Here is an 18,148-nt window from a genome sequence, read left to right on the forward strand (position 1 = left end):
TATGGACCAAATTTAGTTGTGCTTAGCAAGAGAAATAGTGAAAAATATATCTACTGTATCTTTCTGGACATGGAAGTCTTGATTCATTCTAAAAACACTGTATAAGAATGTTACATATTTATTTGGAGTTGCTGCTGTGGCAGAATGGGATCGGCGATGGTATATATAGAGCACTGGGATGCAGGTTTGATGCCCTGCCCAGCATAGTGGGTTAAAGGGTCCAGCATTGCTGGGGCTGCAGTGTGGGCTACAGCTCTGGCTCACTTGGATCTGATCCCTGGCCCGAGAACTCCCCTCGCCCACCCAAAAAAACTATCTTGATTTCTGAATTTAAATCCAGTCTTACATCTGGCACCCCAGGTAAGTGCTTCTCTCACCTCACTCTAATGCTAGCTCTGTTTAGAAGTCATCTTAGAAGCTGGAATTACAGAAAAAAAAAAAAACCTATCCAAAATAAGATAATTAAAGTGTGAGAATGGTAAAACAAAGAGAAAACAAATGTTAACATAATAGAGTTAATCCCAAATACATTAGAATGACAATAAAAGTAATAGAGAGCAGTACTCCAGTATTAAGAAGCGAAGGAAAAGAGGAAGATTCACAGAGAGCCCAAGGAGGCTCCGATGAGTTTCATGTTTGTGATACAAATTTTAAAAAAAAGTTTTATTATAGTTGATTTACAACGTTCTGTCAATTTCTGCTGTACTGAAAAGTGACCCAAAGAATATATATATATACTTTTTCCTATATTATCTTCTATCACAAAATTTTAAAATTTAAATTTTTACATTCAAATTTAAAAATAAAAGCAGCAGCATATGGATCCTAAAGGACCCTTTAACAATAGCAACATTCAGGAGTTTCCCCCACCTCTACACCTGGATGTTCTTACATTTCATATCGTTGTTATGCCAAGATGGGACCAGAGCTGAAACAGAACACTCAAGACTTAGAAGCCAGAGTTCCTATTGCGGTGCAGTGGAAAGGAATTTGACTAGTAACCATGAGGTTGTGGGTGCGATTCCTGGCCTTCGCTCAGTGGGTTAAGGATCTGGTGTTGCCGTGCGCTGTGGTGTTGCAGACATGGCTCAGATCCTGCATTGCTGTGGCATAGGCTGGCAGGTGTAGCTCCGATTTGACCCTAGCCTGGGAACTTTCATATACCATGGCAAAAAAAAAAAAAAAAGACTTAGCAGCCACTTGAGATAACAAAGCTGAAAAGAAACATCTAGGTCTGGTGTGTCATTCATGCCCTGTTTAGCCTAGTGTCTTCTAGGGTTTTTGCTACCTGGCCATTGCCCTGCCTTCTTCTTCTCCTTTTTTTTTTTTTTTTAAGGGCTGCACCCAAGGCATATGGAGATTCCCAGGCTAGGGGTCTTAAACGGAGCTGTACCTGCCCGCCTACACCGCAGCTCACAGCAACGCAGGATCCGAGCTGCATCTGTGACCTACACCACAGCTCATGGCAACACAGGATGCTTAATCCACTGAGCAAGGTCAAGGATGGAACCTGCGTCCTCATGGATGCTAGTAAGATTCATTAACCCGCTGAGCCATGACAGGAACTCCTGCCCTGCCCTCTTTCTCAACTCCATGGGAACGGTTGAGAACTCTCCTAATTTGGAGTTTCCAAGCCAACATTAGAGTTTAACTACTATATGAATAAAGATCACCATCTACAAACTGGGAAGCAACTGAGTAACTGAGTAACTGCCTACATTCTAGGATTCTGAGTTCAACATGTTGCCTGAAGGAAGAACAAGAGGAAATAGCCCTAATAATTTTGTCAGTTTCTTATTTTTGGCATCTGTAAAATATTATGTGCCCCTCCAAAAGAATCTGGATTTGTCAAAATCCCTTTATCAGCTTGCTGTATCTGTGGGCACATTGGAGATATCCTGGATTTTTAGTTCTTTAGAGTTGAAAGTCCTCCGTTTTTTGATCCATAAATAGCTTTTTAAAAATTCTACCAGGCAGCAAATAGAATGTAAACCTTATACTGGGGCACAGCAAGAAGACTATTTAATTAAAACTTACTAAGTACCTTGTACCAATGTTAAGTGTTTTCTATTTTTATCTCATTTGCTTCCCACAATGACATGATTTTATTCTATTTTTAATATATTTTCATATACTTTTTGTTTTTCTTTTTTGGCCACCCTCTGGCATATGGAGTTCCTTGACCAGGGATCAGATCCAAGCCGTGCTTGTGACCTGGGTGGCAGCTGCAGCAATGCCAGACCCTTTAACCCACTGTGCCAGGCTGGAATTGAACCTGCGTCTCAGTGCTCCAGAGAGGCTGCTGATTCCATTGCCTCACAGTGGGAACTCTTATAGCACTATTTTTTATTTTAATTTTATTTTACATTTTGTTTGTTTGTTTGTTTAGGTCTACACCTGTGGCATACAGAAGTTCCCAGGCTAGGGGTCAAATTGGAGCTGCAGCTGCTGGCCTACACAACAACCACAGCAATGCATGATCCAAGCCGCATCTGCAACCTACACCACAGCTCACAGCAATGCCAGACCCTTAACCCCCTGAATAAGGCCAGGGATAGAACCCACATCCTCACGGATACTAGTCAGGTTCATTACCGCTGAACCACAATGGGAAGAACATTAGTTTAAAGATGAGGAAATGGAAGTTTAATGAAGTTAAACAATTTGCCCACAGTCACTCAGCTGTTAGGTTGAACCAAGATTTCAACTGAGACTATTTTTCAAACCAAACTTAAAAACAATACTTTCCCAATGTTGCCCTGAAACATACACAGGGATACAGTAGCTAGTACTACCCTTAGTTTGTCAATTCTCCTTAAGTTTGAAAACCCATTCTAACTCCAGTGAACATCTATAAACCTGGTTGTTATTAACTGACACAAAGCCTGCATCATGGAAAATTGCATTTTAACACTAATTTCATTCTTATGTCACCTATCCTCATAGTCCTTAATTACTAAATGCTTCTGGAGGAAATCAATGATGTCTAACAGACCATTATGATACAAAATTGTGGTCATCAACTTCTACCAAATTCTGTTGATGCTACTCTGATATCACTATGTCCAGGATCAATTTCAAATTTTTTCATTCTGCAGCAGGCAGCTTCTAAGATTGCTCCCAATAATCATGCCTTCTGGGATAGGCATGTCCTGTTTTACTGTGCTTTGATTTATTACACTCTGCAGATACTGTTTTGGTTTTGGTCTTTTTTTTTTTTTTTTTTTTTTTTTTTTTAGGCATATGGAGGTTCCCAGGCTAGGGGTTGAATTGGAGCTATAGCCACTGGATCCTTAACTCACTGAGCGAGGCCAGGGATCAAAACTGCATTCTCATGGATGCTAGTCAGATTCGAGTCCACTGAGGCATGATGGGAACTCCTCAGGTTCTTAACCTACTGAGCCCTAATGGGAACTCCTGGCTTCTGTCTTGCCTGCTCTCTCTTACTTTTGTTGATGGAATCTAGCTGTCAGCCTCTATGGTGAGCCTCAAATGGAGAGAGGTGGTGTAAAGAAAACTGAAGTCCTCAGGCTAATAACCCAGGGGATAGTGAATTCTATCAACAACCACTTAAGTGATCTTAGAATCAGTTCCTGCTCCAGCTGGGCCTTGAGATGACAGCAGCCCCGGCTGATGTCTTGATTCGAAACTTGTGAGAAACCCTGAAAACCTAGCTAAGGAACATTCACATTTCTGACCCAAAAAACTGAAATGACAAGACTGTTTTAAGCCACTACATTTTGGGGCAATTTGTTACACAGCCTTAAATAACGAATACATCTCCCAATCTCAAGTTTTTCCTCCCCAACACACACATACACACACACGCACCCTTCTTCTCCTAATCTTGTCTTTTAGTAGACAACCTAGCCATCTATTTCATGGAGAAAATAGTGGTTTTCAGTTAGATGGGAATTTTCTCAACCTCTTGAAAGCAAATCTACACTCCTAAGAGCGCCCTACCTATTAGTTATTTCATTTCAATGCTAATAGAAAGATGTCCTTCTTCTTTTTTTTCTCTTTTGGCCACACCCAAGGCATGTAGAAGTCTCCTGGGCCAAGAATTAAATCTGAGCTGCAGCTGCAATGATGCAGCAGCTACGGCAACACTGGCTCCTTAACACACTGTGCCATGCCAGAGATCAAACCTGAGCTGCTGCAGAGACATCCTAAACTTGCTGCACTACAGCAGGAATTCCAAGATGTCCTTCTTCTTATCTAAGGCTGATTTGTTCACCTATTCTCTCAACTTCATCTTCTCCAGTCTCTTCCCCTTTTGCACAATTAGCCCCTTTTCCTCCTGTATTTTTATCATCTTCCTCTGCTGGATTTTCCTCTATCAGCATTTAAGTTAGTTAGGTCTCTCCCATCTCAAAACACAAAAACTAAAACTGACTTGATCCATCACTCTCTACAGGTACTCCTTTCTCTATTCTCTCACTTTCTAATGAGTTCTATCATTAAGAATCATCTCAATTTCTTTTCTTAATTATTCCTTAACCTACTTGGATATGGGTTTCCCCCACCCCGACCCGGACCATTTCTAATCATTATTTAGCTTGAGCACTTGTAGTACTACTGATTATACCCCCTCTTTTGAAACACTGACCTCATTGATGTCATGCTCCTCCAGTTTTCCCTTTCTCCAGCTACCATACTGTCCTTCCAGAGTCTTTCTTTCCCACTAAGCCCACAAACTTGATACTTCTCAGGGATAAAGTACTATACCCTCTTTCATTATGACCCTATAGGCCAAGAGTCCAAATTCAAATGCTTTAGGAAAAAGACAAGTAAAAACTGAATGATATGCACTGGGTCGAAGACACTAGAAAGTGATTGGGGGCTGTGGTGAACTGGATAGTTCAAATCCTACACAGAGATGGTAGTCTCTATCTGGCTTAATCCTATTGTTGTTCTACAGGAAAGCAGCCCTATATACTGGAATTTCCCAAATGCCTATTTATAAGTGTGATTTCCTCAGCTATGAATAATGATGATGATGATATTAAAACACCAGCAGTCCAATTAGACCTATAAGCTACCAGTCTATCATCTCTGCAGATTCTCCTAAAACAATCTCATCCATTTTCGTGGCCTCAATATCCTCTTTATGCTAAAATTTTCCAAATCTCTAAGGTTAGCTCTCTTTTCTAAGCTCCATAGATTCTTATATGAATTACTTAGACGACATCGTCTCCATTTAGCTGTCTCCTTAAAATTATCCTTCCCTGCCTCATCTCTCCCCAGTCAGTTCCTCCAGTTGTACTCCCTATTTTGGTAAATGGTACCAACAACCTACCAGCTCAAGCCAAAAATCTTGAAGCCATCCTTGACTGTTCTCTCTTATATATATAGCCATGAGGTACTTTCCAGACAATGTTGATTCTGTCTCTAGATTCTATCTAGTTTTTTCTTTATATACATGTACTTTTTTCATATTCCATCTAGTTTTCTAATCCCATTTGCCACCATGGTTTCATCTAGATTACTAACACCTTCTCAATAAGTCTTTACTCTTTGTATTTTGTCCCATTTAATCTATTTTCCATATTAGAGCTATAATTCTCTTTTTTTTTTTTGCCCCCCTTGGGGCCACACCCGCAGCATATGGAGGTTCCCAGGCTAGGGGTTGAATCGGAGCTACAGCTGCCAGCCTACACCAGAGCCTCAGCAACACAGGAACCTTGCAGCGTCTGCGACCTACACCACAGCTCAGGACAACACCAGATCCTTAACCCACTGAAAAAGGCCAGGGATGGAACCGGCAACCTCATGGTTCCTAGTCATATTCATTTCCGCTGTGTTACAACGGGAACTCCCTATAATTCTCTTCTTAAACAGAGTTCCCTTGTGGTGCAGCAGATTAAGGATCCAGTGTGGTCACTGCAGCAGCCCTGACCTAGGAATTTCCACAATACATTGAGCCAGGACAAAAAAAAGTAAAATTTACCATGTCGCTTTCCTGCTCAACCTTCAAGACTTTCCATTGTGACTATAAGAAAATCTTAACATCTTCAGCACTTTTTACAAGGCCCCTGTGGGTCTGTCTAGTAACATTCTTTCAGCTCCTGGAATGCTGTAGCCTTGGTGCCTCTTGGCTAAGAACACTCAACTTCATATTGCTTCTTATAGGTCACCAGTTTTCCTTGACTCCCAGATTATCTTGTTCTTCACATCTCATAACACTCGGTAGTCAGCACTCATGCAATTAAATGTTCAAAATGTCTCCTCCATAAACTAAGATTGGGAAGGCAGAAACTACATATGAGTTATTCACTGTTGGATTTCCCAGTCCCTTAAACAGTGCCTTAGCACAACGCCGGCTCTCAATAAATGACTAATGAAATAGTTACATTTACCCTTAATCAATACTAAATTCTTCCCTAATCCCAATCTTCCTTTTGAGAGAAAAGACTAAGCCTTGATCATATCATCTTCAAAAAGTCATTTTTTCAGAGGAATGAATGAATGACTTCAGTTACGTGAGCTGATTATGGGTCAACGGCCTCTTCAAGCGCGCAGATTGGGAAACAGAGAGCTGCAGTAATAGTACTAGGTGTAAAAATCAGAGCAGATGCAGGTCCTGAGCCTAGCAAACATGTGCTACTCGCCGAGCACTGAGAGGGCGGGCACCCGGGAGGAAGATCCTAGGCGGCCGGAACGTGCTCGCGCCCGTGGCCGCCGCAGCCGGCGCGGCGGCCACCCGGGTCTCGGAGCGAGCGCACGTGCGCCGGCCGGACCCAAGCGGAGAGAGCTCCGACACTCGCAGGAAATGGCGGGCGAGGCGTCGTTTAGGGGTAGGGAAAAGCGTGGGGCGAGTCACACCCCAAGAGGGGAGAGCAGAGAAGGAAAGGCTTTCGGGGACGGAAAGGAGAGAGGGAGGATCGTGAGCTAGGTAAGGCGGCCGGACCTAGGCCTTGGGAGGGAAGGGGGCGGGGCGGGACTGGGGGCGGTTAAGCAAAAGCACACTGGGAACCGGTTGCGAGTTTATTCTGAGGTCCGGGTTGGAAGTGTTCACACCTGGAATCAGACGTGGGCGTGGGTGGAAGGTGGGGCTCCACTCAGGACAAAGCCAGGCCCTATACCGGCTCAACCCAACCACACCCGCACTTCCTCCTTCCAGAGCTGGCGCCCTCGGCTCCGCGAGCGCCAAATCCTCTCCGTTAGCTCCGCCCTGCCACTACAAGAGGGCGGGTGGGGGCGTAGCTCAGTGGGTCGGCGCTCAGTAGGCGTCCGCGTCAGCCGGAGCACGACGCGGTGACGCAGCACGTCGACGTAAGTGACGCGCAAGCCCGGGCCGCTCCTCCTTCCCTGAGTGAGTGCCGGCCCGGTCGGGGCGGGGGAGAAGAGGGAGGGCGGGGGAGGGAGAGGCGACCCGGGAGTCGTTGTGGGCCGCGGGCCGGACCGGGTCCCGGGGCGGTGGAAGCCAGGGCCGGGCCGAAGGGCTTGGCGGGCCGTTAGAGGGCCGCGGCGGCTGTCGGGTCCCCTCCCCTGCCGGACTTGCGCGCCCCAGCGCCCGGAGCCTCCGGCGCTGTGCCCACCCCGCTCCAGCTCGCGTCTCCCGACTCCAATTAGGTCAGGCTCGGAGTCCCGCGGCCGCGGCTCCGGCGCCCTACGCGCGGCGGCCGCCCGGCTCGCCTTTCTTTCTTCACTCGTTTTCCTCTCCTCTTGCCTCACCCTCCCCCCTTCTTTTCACGTTGCTGGGTTTTGTTTTTTTGTTGTTGTTGTTTTATGCTTTAGGGGTTTTGTTCCTCAGCCCGAGCTCATGAGTGTACATTATCATGCTCCTCTTTTGTAGAGCAACCCGACGGCCATGGAGGCCGAAGAGACGATGGAATGCCTTCAGGAGTTCCCTGAACATCATAAAATGATCCTGGACCGATTGAATGAACAGCGAGAGCAGGACCGGTTTACTGACATCACCTTGATTGTCGACGGTGGGTACGGTGGTGGGCTGAGGAGCGAATTGTGGCTTCAGTTCTCATCTCCCTTTCCTCCACCCGCCTTTTTTACCCACCTTCTAAGGACTCTGTATCTAAAGTCTGCGGGGGGTGTGCACTTAAATGTCCCCTCACGGTAGACCATGCTGCAGAAGGCTGGTCACGCTTTCAACATAAACATGGCATTTTAACAACTTGCAGCCTTTTGAAGTGTTTCCCATTGCACACATTAGTGCACCATGATGGTATTGGGATAGGGAGGATGTCTCCAAATGTTCGGTTAGTGGAGTTCTGATGATAAACTGCTTTGAGAAGTCTCACAGGAGTCATTTGGGGAGTGTTGATTCTAGTTTCCCACATAGTCTTAGAGGGAAAATGTGAGAGATGACTTTGTAACACTGGTACAACGTTTTTTAACCCCCCCAAATAAAATAGTTTTTTACCAGTCTTGGGAGTTGTTGTTATAATGGAGGAATACTTAGAGTATTTTTCCTATTTACTGAAAATAGACTAAGGCAAACTTTTTTATAATAGGTTTGCTGTAGATTGAGTTTCCAAATATTAGGCATATTAAAATGTTTTCCATAGTAAACACATCCAGCTTGGTGCTTATTCTGTGGCTTTTTCTTTTCTTTTCCAGTGATGTATATAACCTTTTGGGTTGTATTGATATTAGCAATTTCAATTGAATTGCTTGAGGCTTTGACTTAAGCAGTAGGAGGTTCCTTTATTTTCTGAAATATTGTGAGGTGGCCTATGAAAAACTGACTTAAGGCCTTTGAGGTAAAGATCTGGCTTCATGTCTAATTGAGATTAAAATTTGTCAAGATAGCTGCCAGAGTATAGTTTTATAATTACATTAAGAAAGATCTATTTTAGGAGTTCCCCCTGTGGCGCAGAGGGTCAAGGATCTGGTGGTGTCTCTGTGGCAGTGCCTGTTCAAATCCCCAGCCTGGCACAGTGGGTTAAGGATCCTGCATTGCCACAGCTGTGGCATGTGTCACAGCTGCTGCTCAGATTCAGTCCCTGGCCCAGGAACTTCCATATTCCGCGGGTACGGCTGATAAAGAAAGATCTGTTTTACTTTAATTTTATATTATGTTTTCTATTTGGTTTTTGTGACAATGGATGATTTTATTTTGTTTTTCTTTTTTTCCTCTAGGACACCATTTTAAGGCCCACAAGGCTGTTTTGGCTGCTTGCAGCAAGTTCTTCTACAAATTCTTTCAGGAGTTTACTCAGGAACCTTTGGTGGAGATAGAAGGTAGATGCTTATTTTATTTTAAATATAGTATTTAGCAAACATAATTTGATGTTTTATGCAGTTAATTTAGCAAGATACCTTGGGAAACAGCCATCAGTTGTTTCCATTAGGTGACTGGACAAATTGTTCTTTTGACACCTGAGAATTCTTACTTTTAGTAACATGCTTGGTAAAATAATTTCAGGAAAAAATTATTATGTTAAATGGTATTTGTTTTCTTAAAGGAGTCTTTTTTTTTTTTTTTTTAGGGCCGCACCCACAGCGTATGGAGGTTCCCAGGCGAAGGGTCGAATCAGAGTTTTAGCCACCAGCCTACACCAGAGCCACAGCTACACGGAATCCAGCCACATCTGCAACCTATACCACAGCTCATGGCAACACCAGATCCTTAACCCACTGCACGAGGCCAGGGATTCAACTTGAGTCCTCATGGATACTAGCCAGGTTCGTTAACCACTGAGCCACGATGGGAACTCCTTAAAGGAGTCTTTTTCATTGCTGAAAACCAGTAGCCATTGTCTTTTGAAAACATGTGTTAAACGTGAGTTTCCATCTTATTTCATGGGTTTGTTTCAGACTAGTGGAGATGCTGCTGCAGGCCTCTCCTTGCAACATTGCAGATGATATACACAGTGTGAAGTGGGCTGCCATAATATGGAAAAAGCTAGGAAAGATGACTTGAAGTAGCATTCAGAAGTTCTAGTGGATATAGGAGTTCCCGTCATGGCTCAGGGGATGATGTATCTGACTAGGGTCCATGAGGATGCAGGTTTGATCCCTGGCCTTGCTCAGTGGGTTAAGGGTCTGGCATTGCCGTGAGCTGTGGTATAGGTCGCAGATGCAGCTCGGATCCTGTGTTGCTGTGGCTGTGGCATAGGCCAGCAGCTACAGCTCCAATTTAACTCCTAGCCTAGGAATGTCCATATGCAGCCCTAAAAAGCAAAAAAAAAAAGTTCTAGTGGCTATAGAGGGTCTGGGATGGAAAGGGTCATCCACTAGATATTATCTTGAAATAGAAATTTTTATACCTCACTTTTTGTAATAATAGACCACCAAGTGTCAGGTGTCATACTATGTAGTTTGTGTGCATTTCCTGAGGTTCACAGCAGTCTTTTGAAGTAAGTGGTTTTATTTCCAATTTATACAACAGGGAACATGCTCCAAAAGGTTACTTGCCTAAGGTTGCCCAGCTAGCAAAGGATTCAGTTTGTGCTGTTAATTCCCATGCTTTAATTTACTGCTGCTACAGTAATTGGCCACCCCTCTCCCCCCAATCTAAAATTGTAGGAAATAAATGAGCTTTCCTACATAAATACAGAATTTTAGCTTCTTGGTCAGTGTTCTTGAGTTTTGGTTTTGTATCTCTTTCACTGTGTGTAAATTCTCTATTGAGTGAGTTGCTTAGAAACAATATTCCCTTGGAAAAATTTGGTGCCTAGGGGAGTAAAGAAAATGTAGAGTTAAGAATATTTCTCTTATTTTGATACTTCCAGCTTACCTAAATTCTAGCTGATATACCCGTAGATGGATTATCTTTTGATTGTGATGGACAGAGCACAGGCATAATGGAAATCCTCAAAGCTTACTATTAAAGTGCGAATCCAGCAGCCTAGATGGTGTTTGTTTTTATTATAAGGTAGAGTTTCATCTATTTGTTTACCTAAGGTACTAAGACCCCAGGCAAGTTATATTACCTCAATTATGTATTTTTGCCTCTTTATCTAAAAAGCAGGTTAACAGGTTTGTGCTAATGATAAATTGAAATAACATAGGCAAAGTACATCATAGTGTTTGGTGCATTGTCAAAGCCTAATAAATTGAGGCCATTTGTCAAATTTAATACTTATTATAATGTACTGTGCCAGACCCAGGAAGTGAGTTGGTGAATAAAACAGCCCTTAGAGAATTTGCAAAATTAATCATGGATAAGCAACAGGTAAAGAAAGGAGTACAAAAAGTGTTGCAGAGATTTTTATTGCAGAATGGTGTCACCAAGGAGGGAGAATGGGTAGTTTAATCTACTTTAGATAGAGGAAAGATTTCAAAGAGTCAGCTTTTGAGCAGAATCTTAGAAAGTCCAAAAAAAAAAAAGAGAGAGAAGTGGTCTGGGCTAGAATATGCCTCGCTGGTGGGGAGCGTAGAGTACTGACCTACCTGGAGAAGTAGGTACTTCTCTTCTGAAGACTGATCTATCTTGGGATTATCTCTTGTGCTTCTCCTATGCTGTGGCCATTATGGTACTGGACACACAACCTTCAGTCTTTAAAGAAAGTAAGAAAAAATGTGAAAATATTGTTTCTGTTTTTGTTATTTACCAGATTCAGGTTTAAGGAATCAGTTTGGCTCAATGTCCTCTTAGGCTCTTAACTTTTGGGTTGCTATACTCTCTGGCTAGGTTATCTGGCTGTAGAGAAAGTCCTGGGCATGGACTTGGAAAACCTGAGTTGTAGTGCCAGCTTTACTGTTTGTCAGTTGTTCAACACTGAACGTCTTAGCTTCCTTTTTTGTTTTAATATACAAAAAAGATGTCAGGTAATTTTGGACTATGTTATGGGCACTTTGAAAATCATGTTTTGACACTCTGGGTGTTAGAATCCTCTGGAGTGCTTGTTTTGCTTTTCTGTTTTTTTTGTTTGTTTGTTTTTTTGTTTTTAGCTGGCAGTCAACCTGGTTAGGTTCAGACTGCCTCGTGTGGGCTGTGCATCCAATTCTAATTTAGTTTTCAAAACCTTTGCTGTTTTGTTCAGGTCCCAGGTGTACCCACCTGGTGGTAGTCCATAAGACAGTGTGTTCCCAAAGCCTTAGCTCTGCTGCCTCAGGTCATTTCTGCATGTGTGCAGCTTATTGGTGAGCTCAAAACTACACACACAGATTTAAAGGATCTTTGGGAGTTCCGGTTGTGGCTCAGTAACAAACTCGACTAGGATCCATAAGGACTTGGGTTCGATGCCTGGCCTCGCTCAGTGGGTTGAGGATCTGGTGTTTCTGTGAGCTGCAGTGTAGGTCGCAGGTGGCTCGGATCCAGCGTTGCTGTGCTGTAGCGTACATAGGCAGGCAGCTATAGCTCCAATTCGACTCCTAGCCTGGGAACTTCCATATGCTGAAGATGTGGCCCTAAAAAGACAAAAGTCAGGGGGAAAAAAGGATTTAAACAACCCGCTCCCCCTCTTGATTTCCTCTGTATTTCACCTTCAAGGAGCTCCCTTTGCAGGTCCCCTGGCTGGAAATCTGGGGGTTTAGCCTCTCTGTGCTGTGGTATACTTCCTGCAAAGGGATCCTTTTCCTGGATAAAGTGGTGAGAGAAGAAAACAAGAATTGTCTCCATGCTCTTGAGATGAGGGTCTCTTTCCTAGTTCTAAGCCGAGGGACCTTTCTCTTAGAGTTTAGATGCCTGCTTGGTGGCAGTCAGCTACAGGTGTGCAGCATCAGAACTGGGGCTTGTTTTGATTCAGGGCTGAGAGAGTTCGGAATAAAAACCAGTCACTTTCCCTCATACATTTCTTTATCTCTTTTTCTGGTTCTGTAGCCTGAAAAGAGTTTTTCTTGGAGCTTTTTCTGTCTGCATCTGCTGCCCTGTTAGGGGAGTTGTGTTGTCTTCAATCTGGAATATGTGGAAGGAAAAATATAAAACCAGAAAACTCACTGCTGTCCTTTGAGTTTTGATTTCTCTCCAGTCTCTTTGTTGGCTACTATTTATTTTTCAGAGACCCTGTGTATTTGCTTTATGTATTCTGTCTAGGATTTTTAGATGGAGTGGAGTATGCTTTATCCATCCCAGCCAGAACTGGAACCCTTATCTCTAAAATAGCGATGGTTCTCATCCTTAACTGCACATTGGAAACATTAGGGGAGCTTTTGCAAGTACCAATAACCAGGCCTTTTCTCCAGATCAGTGAAATCAGTCTTTGAGGGTAAGATCCAAGCCTCTGTATTTAAAAGTTCTTTAGATCTTTATCATTCAGAGTGTGGTCTCAAGACCAATAATACGTAGGTATCACCAGGGAGCTTGTTAGAACTGTAGACTCTGTAGGCTCCACCGTAGACCTTCGGAGTTAGAACAAAATCCTCAGATGATTCTCAAATACAGCAGAGTTAGGGCAACACTGCCTTCAGACGTGTTGAGTGTACAGCCAGTGTTGAGAACCACTGCCTTTTAGGATTTTATAAAAGCAAATGTCTATGAAAGGAATTTAAATTGTAATATGCTATGTGAATATAAACTATCATTAGATGTGAGCTGACCAGCTTTCGCCCTGTTTTCTCAGTCCCTGGTGAAGTATGTTACCTTTGATTAGGATTACAGGTTCACCTTTGACTTAAGTCGGAATTGGCCTTGGAGTTCTCTTGTGCACAGGAGTTTAAGGATCTGGCATTGCGACTGCAGTGGCTTAGGTTGCTGCTGTGGTGAGGCTTGGATCCCTGGCACAGCAATTTCTGCAGGCTGCAGGTGTGGCCAAAAAAAAAAAAAAAAAAATTGTTGTCTTCAAAGCTAATTGCATCCCAGCTCAGCTTTGTGACTTGGATTCACACCACATAAAATCTTCAACCTTCATTCATTCCCTTGATCAGAACACAATAGCCTTCTCCTAACCTGAGCTTCCAGTTTTCTAAATCTATTCTTTACTCCTCCTGAAACCACAGATTCTTAAGTACCTAGTTTCTCTCAAACAGTAAGTCTACCATGAGTCCAAAATTTTAGCCCCTACAGCCAAGCACTTGTTCATACATCTTATTGAGTAGTTTTCCACCAATTGAGGAATTCCCTAAGACTAGAAAAATTCCAGAATGCTGCCCTCTTTTGCCTGTTCCTAAGTGGAAAAATGACTCGTTAAGGTGTTTAACAATATTCTTAGAAAAATGGTATTCTGCACATGTATATTATGAAATGAGTAAGGAATTGAGAAAATGGGTGGAAATTTGAAAGTTACCAAACCTAGTCTTCATTGAGTACAGATACATTTGCAGCTGTATGTTGTCTACCAACTCTTCCCTTACCTGGGCAGGTATTATCAGTTTGGTTCCTGTTAGCTAATTAGTCAGGTCAAGTGGTTTATTCCTAGAACCGTTGTTGGACTGGCCATGTTAAAAAGAGCCTAGGGTGCTTATAAAAAAAAACAGTTCCCTGTCGCAGTTTTGATTCTGGAGATCAGGGCTCCATGCTTCAGTCTATAGGTGATTCTGATTAACCAAGATTCGAAACTAGGTCCACAAATTCTTGGAGGCCAGGTGTTTCTTAAAGTTACAAATTTTTAGAAGTTTCTGAGGTAATGTGGTATGTTTATTACACAGTACTCCCAGTGGGATCTGGGACAATATTGTTATAACCAAATACGCCAACATGTTAATAATAAGCAACATAGCTTATTAATATATACTCTAAGTAGAATAAAGAGTATAAGTAATCTCATGTGAGTTAAGAATTTTGCTGCCATATTAATGGGAAAACTCCTGGTTTTAAGAGATTTGGGGGATTTGGGAAATATGTGTGAGAAATTGTAGTCCTGTCGTAAATGAGACCATGGGTATTCAAACTCCTCCAAGCAGAAATATTTTCTGTCATTGTCCTATTTGAAAATCTTTGTCGTGGACTTTGGAGTCAGGCCATCTAGGTTTGATCCTAGTTTTATCACTTAATAACTATGCGACTTTGGCAAGTTATTTGTCTCTGCCTTGATTTCCTCATCTGTAAAATAAGGATTACAGCAGTACCTCATAGGGTCGTTATTAAGATTAAGTGAATTTATATTTGTAAAGTGTTTAGAGTTGAGCCTGATATTGCAGGCATGTATATGTGTGTGATTAAAAAATCAAAGAATGGGAGTTCCCTGGTGGCCTAGCAGTTAAGGATTTGGCATGTCACTGCTGTGGCTCACATTTGAACCCTGATCTGGGAACTTCCCACACACCGCAGACTGAACCAAATTTTTTTTTAATTAAAAAAACCCTGCCCCCCCACCAAAAAAACCCAGGAGTTCCCATTGTGGCTCAGCCATAACCCAACTAGTATCAATGACGATGTGTGTTTGATCCCTGGCCCTGTTCGGTGGGTTAAGGATCTGGTGTTGCCCTGAGCTGTGGTGTAGGTCACAGATGAGGCTCGGATCTGGCATTGCTGTGGCTATGGCGCAGGCTGGCAGCTACAGCTCTGATTTGATCCCTAGCCAGGGAACCTCCGTATGCCTCAAGTGTGACCCTAAAAAGACAAAAAAAAAAAAAAAAAAAAAAAGGTAAAAACCTCATTCTGCTTCAGAAAAATTTAAACATTGTTTTTAGGAAAGTTTTTTGTTTTTTTTTTTTTGTCTTTTTGTCTTTTGTCTTTTGTTGTTGTTGTTGTTGTTGCTATTTCTTGGGCCGCTCCCGCGGCATATGGAGGCTCCCAGGCTAGGGGCTGAATCGGAGCCGTAGCCACCGAACCGGCCTACGCCAGAGCCACAGCAACGCGGGATCCGAGTCGTGTCTGCAACCTACACCACAGCTCACGGCAACGCCGGATCGTTAACCCACTGAGCAAGGGCAGGGACCAAACCCGCAACCTCATGGTTCGTAGTCGGATTCGTTAACCACTGCGCCACGACGGGAACTCCAGGAAAGATTTTTGTTGCACATTTATAGTCAAAACCCTTAAAAAAAAGAAAAAAAGAAAACCAGCAAAATCTAGTTGTCTATTCCTCTGGCTACTCTCATGTGATAAAGAAGAACCTGAAGAAAAATATTAGGGGACCCAAGTAAAATTAGCCTTCAGTAAATCTAGTTATTTTTAGTTTGCTTATTTGGTAGTATGTAACTTGGTCATGTTGCATTATATTTTATAGTGCTTCTCAGTATTCTAATTGTTTGCAGGCATTTTGAAGATGAGTCTTCTGAGGCTTCAGAGGTTCTGATTTTGCCCCAAATCACACAGGTCATGGAGAGCCTGGACTAAAACTTAAAAGTTCTGACTTCTTAAATACTATCTTTTTTTCACACAAATACAGGGTGGTGAATATTTCAACAGTATTCTTTATAGCATGTGGAAGTTCCCCAGGCCAAGGATTGAATCCAGGTGGCAGCTGCATCTACGCCACAGCTGCAGCAGTGCCAGGTCCTTTAACCCACTGCATCTGGAGATCAATCTGTGGCTCTGCAGCAACCCAAGCCATTGCAGTTGAATTCTTAACTGAGTGTGCCACAGTGGGAACTCCTCCGCCAGTATTCTTTCTATTGTTCTGATGGACACAGGTTTATAAAGTGCATGGGAAGAACATAAAAATGTTTGTGTTTGCAGTTGTGCATGTTGTGTGCAGTTTGGTCTTGGACATTTCTTAGCATAAGTCTATAAGAACTAGTTTTCTTTTTGTTCCTGTCAATAGCTTTTCATAACCTGTACTAACAGAATAAAACAATAATGTATAGCATTGAAGAGCTCAAAGAACTAGAAGGTAATTTTGGGCCAAAACTCAAAAACACAAAAAACTTGTAAAGCAAGATTGGGGAATTCCTGTCGTGGTGCAGGGGAAACAAATCTGGCTAGGAACCATGAGGTTGCCATTTTGATCCCTGGCCTTGCTCAGTGGGTTAAGGATCCAGTGTTGCTGTGAGCTGTGGTGTAGGTCACAGATGCAGCTTGAATCTGGTGTGGCTGTGGTGTAGGCCGGCAGCTGTAGCTCTGCCGATTCGACCCCTAGCCTGGGAACCTCCATATGCCACGGGTGCGGCCCTAAAAAGACAAAAGACAAAAAAATAATAATATATAATAATAATTGAAAAAGAAAGATTGGAATCATGGAAGCTTAATTTTGAAAGTGGTGTTAGCCTTTATTCATTTTTACCTACTTTGTCTGAATTTTAGGACACATTATGGTTAAATATTGTGAGGTGGGTATAGGGACAATCATTTCCCTCAAGTAGCTTACAGTCAAGAGTGTTCATGAATTTTAATTATCATACTATGTACAAAGTAAGCCTGAGGAACGTATTAAAGAAGGTTTCATGAAAGAGCATTAAAATTGTGCTTTCAAGGTGTAGGATTTGTCCAGAGATAGAGTGATTAAGCCTTCAGAAAGGAAGGTGTTAAGGAAGGCAGGGAAGTTCTTAGAAAGTGAAGGGTTTGTTTGAGGATCAGTATATGGTATGGGTTGATATAGTTTAAAATTTGGAAGGGAAAATAGTGGTGAGTGAAAAAATAATGTGAAGGACCTTGAAATAAAGGTAGAGTGGTACTCAACTTTATTTTCTAATAAGCTGTGGAAAGCTATTGATGCGTTTGGAGCTGAGTTGACAGAGCTGCCTGGGAAGGAAACACAGCATGTCTGATGTGTAGTTAGCCCATTCGAGTGATAGATTTTACTGTTTTCTATGAACCTTAGGAAGTCTTTGGGAAAAGTCTAAATGTGGTTTGCTAGTTAGTGCTGAAACTTGGCTACAATATTATTAGTATTGTAAATGAGAATTCTGCCAGGAAATTATCTTCTGAAATGATATGTTAATCAAGTTGCAAACACTGGGCCTTACATATGTATACAGATACTAAATGTTACAAGATCTGAATCAACATGAATATGTGCTAATACACATCTTTTTTACAGGTGTTAGTAAAATGGCCTTTCGTCATTTGATTGAATTCACATACACAGCAAAATTAATGATACAAGGAGAAGAAGAAGCCAATGATGTTTGGAAAGCAGCAGAGTTTCTACAAATGCTAGAAGCTATCAAAGCCCTTGAAGTCAGGTAAATTACTTACTTAATAAATGAGGCACAGATATAAAACTCTGTTCAGTCATGTTCACCTTGTTAGTCAAGAATTTATTGTCATGCCATAAAGAACTGATTGCCTTATTGAGGCACAGAGTTATATTCTGTCATGTTCACCTGTTAGTCAAGCATTTATTGTGTGTGTCATGCCATAAAGAACTGACATTTTGAAATTAAGAATATGTACTTAAGGATCTATAAAGTTCTTCTA

General features: G+C 42.4%; 1 protein-coding gene across 26 annotated transcripts in view; it reads left to right on the plus strand.

Annotated features, from left to right (window-relative positions):
* The first annotated feature begins 6,692 nt into the window (after positions 1-6,692).
* Positions 6,693-18,148, plus strand: part of ZBTB35 (zinc finger and BTB domain containing 35) — a 32,958-nt gene continuing 21,502 nt past the window's right edge. For 6 of the 26 annotated variants that reach the window (XR_014831211.1, XR_014831214.1, XM_021076671.2 and 3 more), the window contains exons 1-4: positions 6,693-6,895; positions 7,799-7,937; positions 9,103-9,204; positions 17,769-17,913. Coding sequence is in view for 18 of the 26 variants with exons in the window: in XM_021076671.2 (XP_020932330.1) it covers positions 7,814-7,937; positions 9,103-9,204; positions 17,769-17,913 (371 nt within the window). In the remaining 8 variants the exon portion in view is untranslated. Of the gene's footprint in view, positions 6,896-7,123; positions 7,576-7,798; positions 7,938-9,102; positions 9,205-17,768; positions 17,914-18,148 lie in introns of those variants that run through there. The other 20 variants (XR_014831218.1, XM_021076675.2, XM_085002182.1 and 17 more) reach the window with 7 other exon arrangements.

Source organism: Sus scrofa, chromosome 16 (genome assembly GCF_054392235.1).
Source record: "Sus scrofa isolate SSC_HxYL_T2T_F1_AM1 chromosome 16, Sscrofa_HxYL_maternal_Yorkshire_Landrace_v2.0, whole genome shotgun sequence".
Classification (NCBI taxonomy): Eukaryota; Metazoa; Chordata; class Mammalia; order Artiodactyla; family Suidae; genus Sus; species Sus scrofa.